Here is a 19,567-nt window from a genome sequence, read left to right as displayed (position 1 = left end):
ACAATAAAATGGACTACACCCGACTCGAACGCTCTACACGGAGAGAGGTTAGAAACTGCTGCGTGTTTTCATGGAGACGTGGCTCAGCGACAGAGTTTCGGACGCCGCCATTCAGCTGGACGGGCTAACTTCATTTAGAGCCGACAGAAATGCAGCTCTGTGCGGTAAGACTCGTGGTGGTGGTGTGTGTGTTTATATCAACACAGAATAGTGCAAGAACTCTGTGCTTGTTTCTACTTACTGCTCATCTAACAGTTTGTGACTGTTAGATGCAGACCATTTTATTTACCACGGGAATTTACTACTGTTTACATTGTCGGAGTTTACATTCCTCCTAGCACTAATGCTAAAGAGGCGCTAAGTGAGCTATACGGAGCTATTAGCGACCTACAGAATGCTCACCCTGATGGACTTTTTATCATCGCCGTAGATTTCAACCATGCAAATCTTAAGTCAGTGCTCCCTAAATTCCATCAACATGTGGACTTTGCTATGAGAGGTGAAAACATGCTGGATCTTGTTTACACAAACATTCCTGGCGAGTACCGTGCAGAGCCCCGCCCCCACCTCGGCTACTCAGACCACATCACTGTTATCTAATTCCAGCATACAGACCACTCGTCAGACGCTCAAAACCGGTTCTGAAGCAGGTGAAAATCTGGCCAGCAGGAGCCACCTCTGCTCTTCAGGACTGCTTTGAGTGCACTGACTGGAATATCTTCAGGGAGGCTGCAAACAACGGCGACTCCGTCAACTTGGAGGAGTACACGTCAGCAGTGACCAGTTACATCGGCAAGTGCATTGATGACGTGACCGTCTCCAAGACCATCACTACACGCTCCAGAAGCCGTGGATGACTGCTAATGTGCGTGCTCTACTGAGGACTAGGGACCTAGCCTTCAGAACAGGGGACAGGGTGGCCCTAAGAACAGCAAGGGCCAAACTGTCCTGAGCCATCAGAGAGGCAAAGCGACAATCCAGACAATCCACAGCCACTTCCAGGACAGCAGAGACACCCGGCGCATGTGGCAGGGCATACAGGCGATCACAAACTACAAGACAGCTTCACCTGCTTGTGATAGCGACGCCTCCCTCCCAGACGTGTTGAACGAGTTCTATGCTCGGTTCGAGGAACAGAACAACGTAACGCCAAGGAAGACCATCCCTCGTCTTGACGACCAGGTACTCTGTCTATCCAAGGCTGACATGAGGAGATCTCTATGCAGAGTTAACCCACGGAAAGCTGCTGGACCAGACAACATTCCTGGCAGGGTGCTCAGAGAGTGTGCAGAACAGCTAGCGGATGTCGTTATGGACATCTTCAACATTTCGCTGAGCAGCGCCGTTGTTCCTACGTGCCTCAAAACTACCACCATTGTTCCTGTCCCAAAGAAGTTTTCAGTGTCCTGCCTCAATGACTACTGTCCCGTTGCACTCACACCCATAGTTATGAAGTGCTTCGAGAAGCTCGTCCTGAGGCACATCAAGACCCAGCTACCACCCTCACTGGACCCCCTACAGTTCGCGTATCGTCCAAACTGCTCCACAGACGATGCCATTACCACAGCCCTCCACTTAGCCCTCACCCTTCTGGACAATAAAGACACTTATGTACGAATGCTGTTCATAGACTTTAGTTCAGCATTCAATACAATCATTCCTCAGCACCTGATTAGGAAGCTGAGCCTGCTGGGACTAAACACCTCCCTCTGCAACTGGATCCTGGACTTCCTGACTGTCAGTCCGGAGTGGGAACTGCATCTCCAGCACCACCACACTGAACACTGGAGCTCCTCAAGGCACTATGTGCTCAGTCCATTGCTGTTCACTCTGCTGACTCACGACTGTGCAGCAATGCACAGATCGAATCATATTATTAAGTTCGCCGATGACACGACCATGGTGAGTCTCATCAACAAGAATGACGAGTCAGCATACAGGGAGGAGGTGCAACAACTAACTGCCCGGTGTAGAGCCAACAACCTTTCTCTGAATGTGGACAAAACTAAAGAGATGGTTGTGGACTTCAGGAGAGCACAGAGTGAACACTCTCCGCTGAACATCGACGGATCATCTGTAGAGATCGTCAAGAGCACCAAATTTCTTGGTGTTCATCTAGCGGAGAACCTCACCTGGTCACTCAACACCAGCGCCATCACCAAGAAAGCCCAGCAGCGTCTCTACTTCCAACGAAGGCTGAGAAAGGCACATCCCCCCCCCCCCCATCCTGACCATGTTCTACAGAGGGACCATTGAGAGCATCCTGAGCAGCTGCATCACTGTCTGGTTTGGGAACTGTACGAACTCGGATCGCAAAACCCTGCAGCGGATAGTGATAGGGTCTCTCTTCCCTCTATCATGGACACTTACACCACACGCTGCATCCGCAAAGCCAACAGCATTGTCGATGACCCCACACACACTCTTCACCCTCCTGCCGTCTGGAAAAAGGTACCGAAGCATTCGGGCCCTCACGACCAGACTTTGTAACAGTTTCTTCCCACAAGCCGTCAGACTTCGCAATAACTGAACTGTACTATACTGAGCACAACATACACACACATCATCTGTATGGACTGCATAGACCCTCACAAAACACACACACTGTTTTTCACACTTTTCTGCTGTTTTTGCACATACTGTCCAACATTTCAGCTGTTTTTGCACATATTGTACAATATCTCAGCCATTACGCACATACTATACAATAGTTCAGTCATTTGCTGTTTTTTGCACAACTCTATATATTATCCAAAGGACCTGCTGCTAAGAAACTGTGTTCATTCTAATGTTACTGCACGAAATATTGTTTGAACATTCAGTATTTACACTGGTCGGTCTGCGCTGTTTCTGTTACTGTTTATTGTCTTTTGTGTATTGCATTTCTTTGTACTTTTTGTATTGTCTTGTAACTTTATGTCTGTACTGTTTTTTGTCCTGCACTGTCTTGTTTGTCTTGTCCTGCACTTTTTGCACCAGGTTGCACAGTTGCACTTTATGTGGCTAAGACTACTTACATGTCCTTAGCCCTGTCTTTGTTTTATGTAGCACCTTGATCCTGGAGAAACGTTGTCTCATTTCACTGTGTACTGCAACAGCTATATATGGTTGAAATGACAATAAAAGCTTCTTGACTTGACTTCAGTTGTGGGCTTACTCCACTTATTCCAAATTGGAAGACCAGGACTCAGGTTGCTTGGCACAAAAGATGCGAAAACTTGCCTCCAAATCTTGATATACTTTGAGACAATGTGAATTGTTAAAAGTGCTATTTATATAATTTAAATTTGAATTTGAAATTGCTGCACTCGACCTGACCATTGGTCTGGGTGTGGAATGCAGATTTCAGGCTGACTTAAGCTCCCAGTAGTCAGCAAATCTCTCACCAAAATCCAGATGCCCTTGATCAGAGACGATGTCCCTAGGAAAGCCACACTGTCAAAAGACATGCTGGAGGAGGAACTGGGCAGTCTCCTTTGGTGGAGAGAGCTTATTCAAGGAAATGAGGTGCGCCAGCTTAGAAAAACAATCCATCACCGAGAGAATGGTGGTCTGGCTGGCTGAGGAGGGTAGTCCAGTAATAAAATCACGAGCCAAGGTGCTTGAAACAGTGCATGACACACCGGGGTGAAAACACAGAGGTGAACTGTAACATCCCTGGAGAACCTGGGAGCGCAGATTGTTAGGAAAGAAAAGTCAGTTTTCAGGCCAATTGCTGGAAGTGGGTTGCATAAATGTGGCCTGTCTCTCCAGTTGGAGGATACGAACAGTAACTGAAGTGGGAAGGAGATTTTTGGTGCTAAATTCATCTTCATCTGGGGAGTGTAGGCTTGAGAGGGCATCAGGTTTACCACACGTGGACCCTGGGCAATAGGTCAAGGAACAAGTTAAAACTACTGAAGAAGAGACCCTAGCGAGCTTGCCATGCGTTCACGCTAGGAACTGCTTTTGGCTGTTCTGAGGTATTCCAGGTTGCAATGAGTTGGATAGCTTTGGTTTTCTGTTTTTTGAATACCATCCAGGTTAGTAACTGGACATTCATTTCAGACAGTTCTGGACTACTTGTGTTATTCACAAGACAAATTTAAACTAATTTGGCTGTAAAAGCTGCCTCTATACCATTGTCCTTGTCCATCCCCAGTGTGTATACATATATAAAATAGTAAAAGGGATAAAATAAAATTAATTAATCTCATTACATGTATGTGATAAAATCTATGCCCAAGTTCTAAGTTTACTTTGATTGGAGGAGACATTTTAGTGTTGGCCTAGACTGAAAGGGTTAAAACCCTATGTCACCAATGACTAAGGTGAGTCAAACTGAGTCGACTGAGTCACCAGATTATCTGCATCAAAACTGGTTCACACAAAGGCTTTGATGCCAGCCATGCTGCCACCATGAACCAAAACTTCACAATATACCACTGGGCATGCCTACACTTCATTCAACCTTCTCTGTCACTCCAAACTCTATCAAAACTCCAGCAAATCAACACAGCCAGGAAACTTCTGTTAAGAAATAACAACAAGCGATTCCTCATCCAAAAGAAAATACAAATGCAATTATAGTACCTCCATATTATCAGTGAACTGGTGTAATGCAAAGCTTAAATGATTTCTTTAAAAAAGGAAGATGGTTAAATCGTCAACAGATAAACTGAAAGTTGTTAAAGCCATAGTCTGAAAATACAGTGTTCGAAGCTTTCATTAATCCTATGTATGAAATCCTCTAATGTTGACCTGTGTGATTGCATGTGTTTTTTTGTTTATATGTAAGATTAGATTCGGCTTATTAGATTAGTATTGTCTTGATGGAAATTGTGATGTTTCATGCTTACAAATGAGTGTTTTAAGGTGACAATCTTATTAACATGCTTTTAAAATAGTTTTTTTGGCTATATTTAAGATATTATTGCTGTTGCTCACAGAGATAATATCCCATGCACAACTAATATATGCACAGTTCAACTTATGACTAGACAAATAGTTGATCAGCTGTGGCAGAAATAAGTCTGCAAAATTTCCCACAGTTCAATCTAGCTAAAAGGTAGGTGATAATAGGCAAAAAGAGATAAAGAGAGTACTCACTCCGAAGGTTGGAAACAGTCTGGCTGCGGCCAATCCGAGAGGGGAGAGTGCTGTGGTAAGGTGGAGTGCTGCTGAACAATATATCATTTGGTAGAACCTGGTCAAGCACTGAACTACGGGAGCTGGCATAGGATGAGCTTTTGCGATTACTGCACAGACTCTCTTCTGACAGAGTGCGGTAGAGTACATGGCAAGGAAGTGGAATTTCAGAGACCAAAGCCTGATTAGAGACAGACAGATATAACATACATAAGAAGTTGAATTAACTACACAGAAAGAGGTCATGGAAAAAATATTAATTCTGCCCTTTGCTGATGCCTACAATGGTAGCTGGCCAGTCAGACATAATAATAATACAAGCAGCTGATTTATGAACCAGACTGTGATTGATGGTGATGGTGGAATGTAAAAGTGATGTGTAGGCAGTGGTACATATGAAACTTGTCATCCAAAATTGAGAGGGCTGCATTGAGGGCTATAAGTGCTTATGATCATAATGTAAGGATGAATCAAGCATCAAGTTAGTTCTGGCAGGCCACGTCGTCAAGCATGCATCAGCTGTTAATCAGCTGTCCACTACGCGCACCAATCCGGTGACGACATCCATATTACCCGACCATTTAAATTCCCATTCGTTGAGCCGCTTTCTAGCGCTTCGCTGCTGCTGGGATTTAAACTCCCTCCTGCAACCCCGACTCCACCATGTGTTAGTGTACCAGTTTATGTCATAAATCTCCACATACTTCTCTCTCTCTCTCTCTCTCTCTCTCTCTCTCTCTCTCTAATTATTTAATTATTTATTTATCCGTTTATTTATTTATTTATTATTTAAAAAAAAAAAAAGAACGCTATGCATGATTAACGGTTCTATTATCGGGGGTCTATTCTATTTTCTGGTTGCTGCTCTCCTCGCTCTGTCCATGCATGCGCCATGTATAAATAGGGAACTGTCTTACATCCAACAAATTCACTGTTCAGACTTAGGTTGGGACAGACTGACTTCACACTTGCAAATGTATTGAATAATGAAGTTTGATATTCCACAGGATTCTGCTGCATTCTTCTCTGCAACTTAGGGAAAAGTTCACTTGAACTATTATGTCTGATTAATAGAATAGAATTTCCCTGACACTTCCAACAAATCCACCCACAATTCCCCTTGCCCTAATAGACACTGGGTACGCCATCAAACTGATCCACCATCAGCTCATGGAAGATCTCAACCTCCTTACCATGATTAAGGTGGTGGATAACCAACCCATCAGTGACAAATACATCACACACCAGACCTTTTTGAATAAATAATACTATCATTTTTAAGTGAAAAAGCATTGATAAGCAATATATCTCAGGAATGTAGGCCTTAATTTTATGGCTCAGCCACTACCATGGATAAAAATGTGACCTGAGTGAAAATCTGAGTTAACATTTTATGAATCACGGTTACAAAAGGTTATTATTGGCAAGGACATGGCACTGAAAATAGAAATAGTCATGTCTGAAAATATCCCAAACCAGAAGAATATCTGGTAAAGTGGCCAGATAAATTTAATTCCAGGGTTCTGACTAAAAAAGTATATATGATACCTATAATCATTAAATGATTAATAGTTATGATTCTTTGTGACTCTTCCAAGCAATGTGTCAATCTACATTTACTTTAATAACAAGATCTCTCACTATACTATTAAATTTACCAAACCAATCGATTTGATAGGAGACTGTGAAGTGCCACTTTCAGAGGTTCAATATATCCATAGTTGGCACTCATTATCAGTGTGACTCTCTCAGTCTCCTTCTTTCAAAACAATGAGACTGAGACTCTCTCAGTCTCATTGTTTTGAAAGAAGGAACTAGAGTTCCTTAAATATTTTCTTAAATACCAGAAAAAAAAAGCCAAAAATTTGTAAATATTTCACACTTTTGAAATGCCTTTGCCTAGCAGAGGGCAAAATATGATCTACCGAAATTATGCTATACACACGAACACACACAAGCATTGGGCATTGCAATTCATTAGGCCTCCAGAAAAAACAAAAGCTACTCATTTGTAAATATTTCACACTTGTTATTATATTATATATTAATAATTAATTTTATAAGCAGTCAAAACAGACAAGGTCAAGTTGACTCGATGCTCGTAATTTGCATAGGAAGAAAATACAAGGGTTAAGTCATCAATTACCAATAACTTTTTTTTTGGGAGGAAATAGTTCATCACACAAAAAATCAGGGACTCCTTAAAGAAAATTTATATTTATTCTCGACAAAGATTCAAAAGACCTCTTTACATTTTCCATGACTATTGTTCAAATCAACGGAAACAAAAAAAAGAAACTACATACATACACAATACACTTTATACTCATAAAGAAGAGTTGTGAAATCAGGCAATAAAACTTGCTTATCAAAGACAACCCTGAATCCTTTTAACTGTTTTTGGTTTATCAAATAAGACTCCCATTTATTGCTTGTGATTTAGTCATGCTTGGTTATTAGTTGACTGGATTGATCCAGATTTTTCACTCATTTGTCCAACAGCTGTCAGTGATTTTAAATGAACAACTTCAGAATTGATGTAATTTTGAGTAATGACTTTAGCTTTCATTGTTATTTTGCTTTTTATAGTTTTGTGTCTGTATGTTTTAAGGCCAGCACTTGTATCAAATCAAACCAAATAAAATGTTATTTGTCACATACACATACAGTACATACAGAGTACGACATGCAGTGAAATGCTTTTTACGTCTGTCCAGTATTCAAGCCTAAAAAGGAATCGAATTAAAGATATAAATAAAACCAAAAGAAGGTAGATAAATAAAAAGTATAAACTATATAAAAACTATATAAAATATGAAAATGTATGAGAAAAAAAAGTGTATACATAAATGCGTATGGTTTTAATGATTGTCCTTAAAGTGTCCATATATAGTACGGTGTGTATAAAGTGGCACTGTGCTGTGCAAGTCCATATTTAAAGTAATAGTCCAGAGTTAAAGTGTCATAGTACAAAAAAAATGATTGTGCAGAAAAAAGTGAATATAAAGGGAGAGGTCTTCTTCCCACAGGCTATTCAGAGTTTAAACCAGGAAACATCCAGGATCTAAACTCTGAATAGCCTGTGGGAAGAAGCTTCTCCTCATTCTCTCTGTGTTTACTTTCAAGGATGCAACAAATAAAAGAGTCCATTGTTGGGATGGCTGAGATCCTGGCCCTGGTCCTGGCTGCAGGTGTCCTGCAGGTCAGGGAGCTCAGTGTGGATGGTACCTTCAGCTGACCGCACCACCCACTGGAGGGCTCGCCTCATGCATGGTGCTGTTCCCAAACCAGGAAGTGATGCTACCTGTCAGGATGCTCTCATTGGTGCAGGTGTGGAAAGTCTTTAGCATCTGAGAGGGTAGTTTGAAGTCCCTTAAGCGTCTAAGATGGTACAGATGCCGTTGGGCCTTCTTCACCAGGGTGTTGATGTGACAGGACCAAGAGAGGTCCTGTGTGATGTTAACACCTAAGTACCGGACACTGTACACTCTCTCCACTGGAGTCCCGTTGATGTTTAGCGGTTGGTATGATCGCTCCTGCTTCGTGCTGAAGTCCACTATCAACTCCTTAGTCTTGCTGACGTTCAGGAGAAGATTGTTCTCCTGGCACTATCTCTCCAGGTTTTTAGTCTCCTGTAGGTAGGCCGTCTCATCGTTGTTGGAGATCAGGCTCACCACAACAGTGTCGTCAGCAAACTTGATGATGGTGGTGGAGTTGGAAGTGGCCACACAGTCATATGTGGACAGTGCACAGGGGGCTCAGTACACAACCCTGGGGAGCTCCAGCGCTGAGGCTGAGGGTGCATGAGATGTGGTTGCCCACCTGTACGGTTTGTGGTCTGTCAGGAAGCTGGAGATCCATTGACACAGCGGCAGGCTCCCAGGACCTCCAACTTAGAGGTGAGTGTGGAGGGAATTATGGTGCTGAATGCTGAATTGTAGTCCACAAACATATTTTTTGCATAATTCCCTTCTGCAGTCCAGGAGGCTCATTGTAGTGTGGAGATGATGAGCAATGGCGTCCTCAGTAGAGCAAAAGTCTCTGACCAGTCTTTCAAAGTACTTCATCACTACTGAGGTCAGGGCTACAGGGTGGTTATCTTTGAGGCAGGTGGGCTGGGGTTTCTTCTGGACAGGAACAATGGTGGACTGTTTAAAGCATGAGGGGACAACAGACTGTTCCAGGGAGAGGTTGAATATCTCAGTGAACACTGGTGCTAGCTGGTCAGCACAGGCTTTTAGAACCTGACCTGTGATGCCATCAGGTCCTGCCGCCTTTCTGGTATTCACTTGTGTGTGTGAATTTTGCATGTTCTCGCCTTGCCTCTTGGGTTTCCTCCAGGTACTCCGTTTTTTTCCCCCGGTCCAAAGAAAATTGTCCGCAGTGTGTGATTGCATGAGTTAATGAGAGTGTGTGTGTGCCCTGCGATGGGTTGGAACTCCATCCAGGGTGTATCCTGCCTTGATGATCGATGACGCCTGAGATAGGTACAGGCTCCCCGCTTATCCCCGGATAAGCGGTAGAAAATGAATGAATGAATGATTTTTAATGGTAGGTTTATTTTAACAGAGAAAGTTGTCTTTTATACAGGTACCGAGCTGAGATTAGGAGCAGCTTGGTGAGAAGGTGACAACAGTATATAGTCGCTGTAGTGGAAATTTTAAATATCATGAGCATTTATATGTGCTTTCATAGTAAATTCTGTCAGACTAGGGAGAGAGAACAGGAGGCCCTTGTTCCTGCCATAAACATTGTACGTGCTTAAAGGATGGGAACTTTACGGGAGTGTGTGTGTGCATGTGCTTGATAAGATCTGACCTTGCTGAGGTGATAACTGAAAAGGGGAAACTCAAGAGGGTAAATCTTCAGTGACATTGAAGGTCACAAACACAGAAGTTTCAATGATCATAAGAATGGTCAGGAATGAGCCCAGAACTACATGGTAGGATCTTGTCAATGATCTCGAGGCAGCTACAGGATGTGGTAGCTCAGTGGTTAAGGTGTTGGGCTACTGATCGGAAGGTCATGGGTTCGAACCCCAGGTCCACCAAGCTGCCACTGCTGGGCCCCTGAGCAAGGCCCTTAAACCTCAGTTGTAAGTCACTCTGAATAAGGGTGTCTGCTAAATGCCGTAAATGTAAAATGTAAATCTTGCAGCACCCAAATGTCAATTGTTAAAAGTACTATGTAAAAATGTAATTAAATAAAACAATTTAACTTAACAATGCACTGTTTGTTTTTCAGATCACTTTCAGAAAACTGTGCAAAGACAAACCACAAATGTCGGACAAATACCTTGATGCTGTTCTGTTTAATATTAGAACCAAAAAAACAACTAATGCAGTTTTCTCCATTTTATTTAATGTTTTGGAGAGAAGCATGCTACTTTTCAGCACCGCCTGAAAGTTTCAATGTCTTTTTCTAAAACATTTTAGTGACAATGTTTATATCATATGCACATATTTATTCATATTTCATTTTCTAAATATACATATACACACACATATATTATACATATATAGACTAATATTTCTTTTTATAGCATGCATAGGTTTATGAAAGAGTGGAAGGTGGAAGATGTGCTCCAGGAAAAATAATCAAATTGCAGTACCGGGTGTATGAGGCCAAAACTCAATGGACAATATTAAAGCAAAAAAACATGAATCCAGGGTTGTACCTCATAAATTAGTTATTGGTGAAAAGGTGATCTGGAGAAATATCCATAGTCAGCAGAGGAAAGTTAGACAGAGATTTGCTGGGACCCTTTAGAATTTCTTCACAGCAAGGCAAAAGTGCAGATTTAATTAATGAAGATGGTATAAAAATGGTATTCCACACAGGATTCAAATGTCTGACTCTGTACAGAAAAGTGCAGCACCTCCAGAACTGGTCTCCCACAGAAAGCACCTATTGACCTAATTCCAGTAGTACCTCTGGTCCCAAAAACAGCACCTCCCAAACCAAGCACAACACCTGTTTACCTAACCCCAGTAGTACCACTGGTCCCAGACGCATCTTCTGACACAAATTACTGTGCTCTTGAGAACAGTAAACAGTAATTATTATTGTAAACAGCAATTATCTTTGTTTACATATCTATGAAGTTTTTATCATGGGTTATACTATATTCTGTAAATGTTTTAAAATTATTCCTGTCCTCATAAATGCTGTTAACCCTCCTGCAGACCTCGTCTGAATTCCTATGCAAATTAGGAGCGCCGAGTCAACTTGACCTCGTCTGTTTTGACTGCTTATAAAAAATTAAGTATATATGATAGACAAAAAAAAGGCTATCTTGTTTACAACATGTTTACAACATATTTTGCAAAAAATGTTGTAATATTTGGTATAATAAACCTCATTAATATGCAAAAATATTTTCTAGTAAAAAAAACACAAATTTTTAATTATTTTCACTCTAGAGGCACAAAAGTTAATGCACAATTACAGGCTGGTATATTTGATATGAAGTCATTTTTGGTGTTAAATAAACATCATCACTGGACCATTGCTGCGAGTATCCATAAATACATCTCAGACAGAGATATTTTATCATAGGAAGTAAGAATCAAATCTGATTAAACAAGTTTTTATTGTATGTCTTTACAATGTTTAGGAAAGTATAAAATTAAGTAGAAACTATTAAATCTATGTATAACAGTGATATACTTGTTGTTGTGGATTATTAAATCTATAGGTCATTTATCCATCCCAAAAGAAAAAAAAATTGGATCCCATGGGAGAGTCAAAAACAAAGGAGAAGTAGTGCCTGGAAATCACAAGGTAACAACTGTTAAGGGTATCTATAGGTATAATGTGAAGGTTACATATAATCAAATACAGAGAAGGCAATAAATCATTTGAGAAAAGAAATGGCAGTGACCCTTGTTCAGGAATCAGATAAGAGCTGCCAAAGGAATTTGTTAAATTACACACTGCCAAAAGGTTCATTTTCTAATTAGAACTTAACCCTAACTCCAACCCTAACCCATATCTCTCTCCAGCATCTACAAAGTTTAAAAGAAACAAGATTTTTTAAAATAAAAAATAAATCAAGGAAAATGACAAGCTGGTTTAGCTGATATGAGCAATGTGTCAGAGTATTGACAGTTTTATTTTGTCCTCTACTGATTTTGTACATTTGCCCATTGAAACAATCTGTAACTTTAATGGTAGGTTTATTTTAACAGTGAGAAACAGAATAAAAAATGCATTTCAAAAAAGTAATAAATTGATTTTCATTTTAATAAGTGAAATAAGTATTTGACCAATTCACAAAAAATTATTTAGTACCAGCTAGGCCTGGTATGGCTTCAAATCCACCATGGTGTGCTTGCAGAGCTGTGCTTGCCTGACCTATTTCAGTGTATGCTTTATTTATGAGAGCCGAAGTGGTTTTGCATGGCTTTGATGACAGCACAGGCTGTCTCCATGCAGCCACAGAAGGCAAGAGATAACTAGCTGAACAAATCTATTCAGCCCTCGGTATTGTCACATTCCTGTGCTACATACATGCAAGCCGAGTACAAGCTTTTCCACAACCTCGACCCCTTGGTGTGGAGGTCTGGAAAAGAGGAGAGCTTAATGCATGGTGACAGTACATGGCATGATGTTAGGTAGAAGTCTTCAAATTTAGAGCAGCCAATGCCAGTCAGGCCAATCCAATCTGAGCTGTGACAGCACATACAAATACCTCATACCTACCTCCTTAGGTAGCAATTCACTATCGTCCGTAATGATGCACACAGCTATTGAATTGTTTGATCACCATATCTCCTAGTCTTTTTATATAATATATTTAATTCTCTAGAATAGACAGACAAGACAGACAATGACACCAAATCAAACATAGAGCACTTCCTGAAGATAAAGAACCTGGAGTGATGTTACTGAAGTGCTCATTTATGGTCTTGCTTGTTGGGTCTGCTTTATCACATGGTCTTCTTAAGCATTTGGAGAGTTTTACCACTTATGCAAACTGGTGTACGCATACTGTCAAACAGTGATGCAGCGTTGACACTATGCGATCTTATGTACCGTACTATCAATTACAATTTTACTCTCACACTTACAGGATTCATTGTTTGACCTTTTTTACCCTTAAAAAATAAACATCAAACCATTACATATCAAAAAAATAAAAACAGCTTGATGGATATGACAACTGGAAAATTCGTCTGGAAAGACAAACATGGTCTGCTCAGAGTGCACAGGAACCCATACAAGCTAACTGACCTCAGCTGCAACCAGAGTGCAAACAAGATGATAAGATTCCTGAATAATGCCTCGAATCAGCTGAAGAGGCTTGATGAAATTGAATCATTAAGCATTGCATCTTGGTCAGTCCCATTATCTCCATCAGCTTTACACATTAATGATTCGGCTTACAATGATTGGTGCATATTTGTGGACCAATAATTGGCTCTGCAATCAGTCGTCTTTGAGGAAGGATCTGTACTAGATTTAAAAATGTTGGTAGAAAGCAAATTTTTTTACTTGTCTCGGTAAAATGACAAGGAATGTACATTAGAGAGACACTGTGCTGTGATATAAATCTGGCAACATACATTTGTATAATTGAATCAATATTACATAGTGAACAACAAGGTGAATTAAACAGTCTTACACAGAAATGTAGAAAAATACCTAATTCTGTGTAACATCATACTAAGTCTCTGTGGGTAGATTCTCAAGCTATTCTGCAGCCACCAACATGCTCTTTTCATAGCCACTAAGTCCTGTGCTGGTAATCAGTACTGACACCTGCCATCTGTGCACACTGTTATATAAGCCCCCGTGTTTTCTTTAGTTGGATTGTTTTATTAAGGTTCAGTACAACAGTTAGGTCTATTTTGCTCTGGTTTAGTGAGTAACATTCCTTGCTGGACTATTAAATAAGCCATGACGGGTAGGTCCCTTCAGCTCATCTTCACTGTGTGCATTTCATGCCAGTGACACCCCTCTCATGAAGATCATGACTGGTTCACTGCTGAACTGTTTCACAGGAATAAGAGTGTGAGCCAGAGTGGTTTTTGATACGTTGCCAGTCCCACTTTTGCCATCATTCCCATATCTCACATTTTTATTATTGCCAAATGGGTTCCCTTCTGAGCCTGGTTCCTCTCAAGGCTTCTTCCTTTATATCACCTCAGGGAGTTTTTCCTTGCCACCGTCACCTCCAGCTTGCTCATTAGGAATAATATAGTATTTGAAATTTTATTTAAATATTTTTAAATAATTTTAAACTTTAAATGAATGTATTCATTTATTTATATTATCTTTTATTTTATTATTATTAGATATGCTTATTTGGTGTCTTGTTGTCCAGTGTGCACTCTGCCAGGATTCATCTACATGGTCAGCCAGTGATGGTGATTGCTTTGGATGGGGCTGCCGGTCATACCTTCTTTGAACCATTGTTGCGTCAGTCAGCGGTATGGTCTGGTATTTTTCAGAAACCGTTGAACTATAAACTGTTATAGAAAGAACATAATTTACATTCAAATTATTTACAGTCCAGTGCCAACCGAATGAGGATGGGTTCCCTTCTGAGTTCTTCTCAAGGTTTCTTCCTCATATCAGCTTGGGGAGTTTTTCCTTGCCACAGCCGCCTCCAGCTTCCTCATTAGGGATAGGAATAGATGTTAAAGATATATACTGACTTAATTTTATACTTCAATTTTTTTTCTTCTCTTTCTATACTTCTTTAATGCTGCTTTGAGACTTGTTAAAAGTGCTTTACAAATAGAATCGAATTTAATTGCTGCAGCCCCAGGAAGCTTATGCTTTGGTTATTGATTTCAAGAACTAGTAAGAACCACAGTTTCTGAGACATGTTTCCCTAACTCATTTTGAACCAATGCAGTTTGGTGCTGCAGAGCTATCACACCTATTCTGGTATTCTGACCCACTTACATCTCAGGGCTATGCACATTTGGGCCCTGGGAAACCGTTAAGTTAGAGGGGCTTCAGTTGGCCCCTGAAACTTCTGGCCTTTTCTTATTGGCCACCCTCCTTTGAGAAAAAACAATCCCCAGCCCATAATTCCATCTTCCAAAGTAGTAGCACCTCTGTTCTGGGGTTTAAAATATGTGATCTGCTGGGCACTCCAGCAGGAGCCACATCCATTTGGTGGCCCCTAAGATAGACTGTATGCCCCTCTGACCACAGGTTCTTTCCTGCACCAACACCTCACCTTTTGCTGGGCACCCTGATGAGGTCAGAACTTCAAAGTGTTTCCAGCATCGATTCTGGAAGCCCACTATGGATAATACCACAAGACCCATGTCACAGCCTGCCAGACCTGTGCCCAAAACAAGAAGCCTTGAACCCATTCACTTGGCCTACTTCAACCCCTTCCTCATACTGTATGTTCATGGTCACACCTTTCCCCAGAATTTGTCACTACCTTTCTAGTGTCTTCAGTGATACTTGTGGTGGTGGACCAGTTCTCAAAAGCCTGTAAAAATGTTTTACTGCCCAAACTCCCCTCAGCCAAGGAGACTGCTGAGCTTCTGCTGCACCATGTAGTAAAAACACCTGGCTTTCTATCTGACTCGATCTCTGATTAAGGCCCTAAATTTGCTATTCAGTTCTCAAAGGTCTTTTGACATCTAGTAGATGCTATGGCGAGCCTTTTGTCAGTTTTTCATCCGCAGTCAAATGGCCAGGCCTCCAATCCCTTAATTTTGGTCAAAACATCTAATGTGGATTGGTATGCCTATAACACACTGTGGCAGCTTTGGGCATGTTACCTTTTGAATGGCAGTTTTTCAACCCTCCTTCAGTGTTTGCCAAGCAGGGGTCCGGCAGAAGGCCAGAACAGCCATGCAGACTGCTACTCAGTTGAGTTACAGACCAGAGTTACAGGAGAGTACACTTCCTGGACCAAGAGCATATCAGGGACTACTGGTGGAACCAGGCGTTTGGCTTTGAAATGTCAGGAATTGTTAATAGGGGTGGGGTTACTGTAACTTTGTGGGTGTATTCTCAGGCAGATCTGTGGCCACCTGCACACTCTATTATAGCTCCTTAATCCCATGTAAGCAATCAGCACTGACACGTGGAACCTGTGCATGTTGCTATGTAAACCCCCAGGGTTTCTTCAGTTGGTGTGCAGACATAGTCTGTGCCATGTATCAGAATGGTAATTCTGTGTGCCCTTCATATTATGGCTTCCATGTATGTGTAGCATAGTGGGTAGCAAAGTTGGTCACTGATTTGGGTATGACCTCTGTGATTCGAGTCAGCGCTTGCCTAGTGCCATTTTCCCTTGTCTGTGCCAGCCTATTGATCCAGCTTCCTGTATTCTGTTTCCCACCTCTTTATCCAATCAGATAACCCACTCCCATTCAGTAATGAGCCCTCTCGCATAACTCTCTGAATGAATGATAAAGTAGATGTCACAAGTAGCATTATGAATTTCTGAGTGCATACATGTTGATAGATGGTGGATGAGAATTAAAACATTAATTAATGGGGCTTTTTAGGAAAACAAATCAACCTTAATGTTAATGAAACAGAAATTAATAGAAGGATTCATGCTTCAGCTGATGAATATGGTCACTGCTACAAAAATATAGAAATATGTATATCAAGTCATTATTGTGCTGTTTACCTTCCTGCAGATCTCCTCTCCAGGCAGGCTGTCTGTAAGTATAACCTTCGTCGCGTATTCCTGTTTCATGTCTGACTGCTCCCTTTTTCCCCTCTCTATTTCTCCTTCTTGGATATGACATGCTGCCTCCACCAAGTACAGCTGTCTGTAGAGTACATAGAGCCAAATGAAGCCTAAGATGAAGCTGCAACTTCAATTACAAAGCCATAAACACAAACAGAAGTGATGCAGGTCAAAAAAAAAAAATATAGTTCTATCTCAAAAAATACTAAGTGGGTTATTTGACCTCAATATGGTACATACATTTATTTCTTTTAGTGTTTTTTACAATGGAAAATGTTTTTGACTTTGATCCTGGTCAGCTGTTATAAGTATAGCTGAAGCAGCAGCTTTTCAGACTTTTCAGACATCATTAAATAAAAAAATCTATTAAATGCAATATGATCATAGTAAATGAAAATATTCTAGAAACATGCCTTAGATATTATATGCCAAATATACACAACCTTCAGCAGATATATTCTTTTCCCCAGAAGCATATGCAAATGTATCATCATATTCAAATAAAACATAGCTATATTGAACGAAATCTAATTAATGCTTCTTTCACCTATTGTGTGAGGAAAGATCTCTCAGGTTTAACATGCTGCCTTCCATGCTTTTGTGTCTCGTCATGATATAACTCTGAGACGGGTACAGCTGTACAGGTCTCTCATCTCTGTTCACTGGGTGCTCCCGAGCCCAAGTGTGTCCCCAGACCACTGCTGCCTGGTCTTCTACCACCACATGTGCCATGATTGAAAGGGGATTTCCCGTGGGTAGAACTGCTGCACAGCAGGGTGTTGTATCTATTCCACTGTCAGTGGAGGCTCCTTTGATACAAGTGATGCCCAACAATTCTTGGTCGATCAGGTCACCTGAACCAAAGTGATTTTCATCACTATTGCTGCTCGAGGCACTGCTCGACAGTGTGTTGCTGCTTGAGTGGCTGGAGGTCCTATCTCCAACCTGTTAAACACACAAATAATATATATTAGTTAATTAATTATAAATATATTATTTGTGATATTAAATTTCCTGTATGAATATCCATCTCCATAAATTAAAAGAAAGCGTTTGAATTTAGTTTTTTCTTGGGTTAAGAGTCAGGGACCAGGGGACCTCAAATTACTTATACATCACTTTGGATATCTTTATCTGGACAAATTAAATATCAAAGTAAATTAAATATTTTAAATTATCTTAATTGAGGACCAATCGATTACTGTTATACAGCTATAACTTTTATATTTGATCTCCGTGATCATTGTGATTGTGGCATGGTTGTTGGTACCAGATGGTCCTTTTTTTTAGAAATTCTTGACATTTTGTTAATTCCAAGTCCCTAAAAAAAAAAACAAATACAATGAGTGATTCAAAGGAAAATACCCAGATTGATTTGAGCTGCCAGAAAGAACATAAACTAATGTAATATCTGACAATAACTAATATTATCACAATTGACAGCTGACATGCTGTAGCCCATCTACAGAAGTGTACATACTGTATGTTTACAATCCACTTACTGTTTACTAATCTCTATTTGATGTGTTTTTGTCTATTTGTCCTGTAGCATATTGTATTGTGTTTACTGTCTGATTTGCACTGTTTGCACTAGGTTTGCACTTTTTTTTTAAAACTTGTTTCAACTTGTTTTAACATGAGGCAGGATCATCAAATAAATAAACATGCTGCTTTCAACACTGCTGCATCTTTATCAGATGAACTTAATACTTTTTATGTTTGCTTTGAGGCAAAAACCTATGAGAGCTACAGTGGCCTACGTATACTTGACTTCAACTTCTGGTTCAGCAGCCATTTGCAGAGCAGGCAAAAACAGTAGTAAACAGTCCAATAATGGTACACAGGCAGACAGGGCAATACAGGGCAGGCAGAAAATCAGAAACCAGAAACAATCAGGAACAAAGGAAGGTGACTTCACAGAAGCACTAGTCAACTGAGGAGACCATCTGGCAAAGGACCATGATAGGCAGTGTGCTTATATAGTGCCTGGTCACAAAAAAGGTTGTATTTAAACAGATGATACAATTCTATAAGTTAATCTGGATAAGGGCACCTGCCAAATACTATAACATTCAGGGCATCTGTAAATATTTAAGTAGTTAATGTGCTTGCAAAGCACATTCTTATTCTCTTGCATACTTATTATTATTATTCTTATTATTCTTCTTCTTCCGGACACTTTTTCGGCGCGTAACTTGTCCCGCAGCTTTTGTCCTAGACCCATAAATGAGGTGTCAAATCGACCAGCTCGTTGAAGAGAGGTGTGCTATCTATTTTGTAAGCGATCAGAATTCCAGAATTCCCAGTATGGAAGCTCAAAGGGGTGTTTTTTCCCCATAGACTTGAATGGGGAATCTCTCTGTAGATGTGCTAACATCCAATAGAGGGCAGCAGACATGAATGAAAAATCCCATAGAAATGAATGGGCTGACGTCACGTGTAGCCCCGGCCCCAAAATTAGCAAAATCAAAAATTTTGCACAACATGGACATGTGACATATCAAAACACTCAGCATGATGAGGGGAACTTGCCACGTGCAAGCACATTCACATTTTCTATAGGAAATGTACTGTTCTAGTTATTATTCTGCTTCTTCTTCCGGACACTTTTTTCGGCGCGTAACTTGTCCCGTAGCTTTTGTCCTAGACCCATAAATGAGGTGTCAAATTGACCGGCTCATTGAGGAGAGGTGTGCTATGGATTTTATAAGCGATCAGAATTCCAGAATTCCCAGTATGGAAGCTCAAAGGGGTGTTTTT

General features: G+C 40.7%; 1 protein-coding gene across 6 annotated transcripts in view; it reads right to left on the bottom strand.

The window, feature by feature from the left end:
- LOC113655237 (signal-induced proliferation-associated 1-like protein 2) overlaps positions 1 to 19,567 on the bottom strand; it is a 151,991-nt gene that overhangs the window by 29,447 nt on the left and 102,977 nt on the right. For 3 of the 6 annotated variants that reach the window (XM_047812116.1, XM_047812117.1, XM_047812118.1), the window contains 3 exons: positions 17,355 to 17,752; positions 16,745 to 16,889; positions 5,089 to 5,308 (listed from right to left, as the gene is read on the bottom strand). In XM_047812116.1, coding sequence (XP_047668072.1) covers positions 5,089 to 5,308; positions 16,745 to 16,889; positions 17,355 to 17,752 — 763 coding nt within the window. Of the gene's footprint in view, positions 1 to 5,088; positions 5,309 to 14,372; positions 14,745 to 16,744; positions 16,890 to 17,354; positions 17,753 to 19,567 lie in introns of those variants that run through there. The other 3 variants (XR_007140347.1, XM_047812119.1, XM_047812120.1) reach the window with 2 other exon arrangements.

Source organism: Tachysurus fulvidraco, chromosome 4, assembly GCF_022655615.1.
Source record: "Tachysurus fulvidraco isolate hzauxx_2018 chromosome 4, HZAU_PFXX_2.0, whole genome shotgun sequence".
In the NCBI taxonomy this organism is placed as follows: domain Eukaryota; kingdom Metazoa; phylum Chordata; class Actinopteri; order Siluriformes; family Bagridae; genus Tachysurus; species Tachysurus fulvidraco.
The sequence above is the reverse complement of the archived record's forward strand: the minus strand, read 5'-3'. Positions and strand labels throughout refer to the sequence as shown.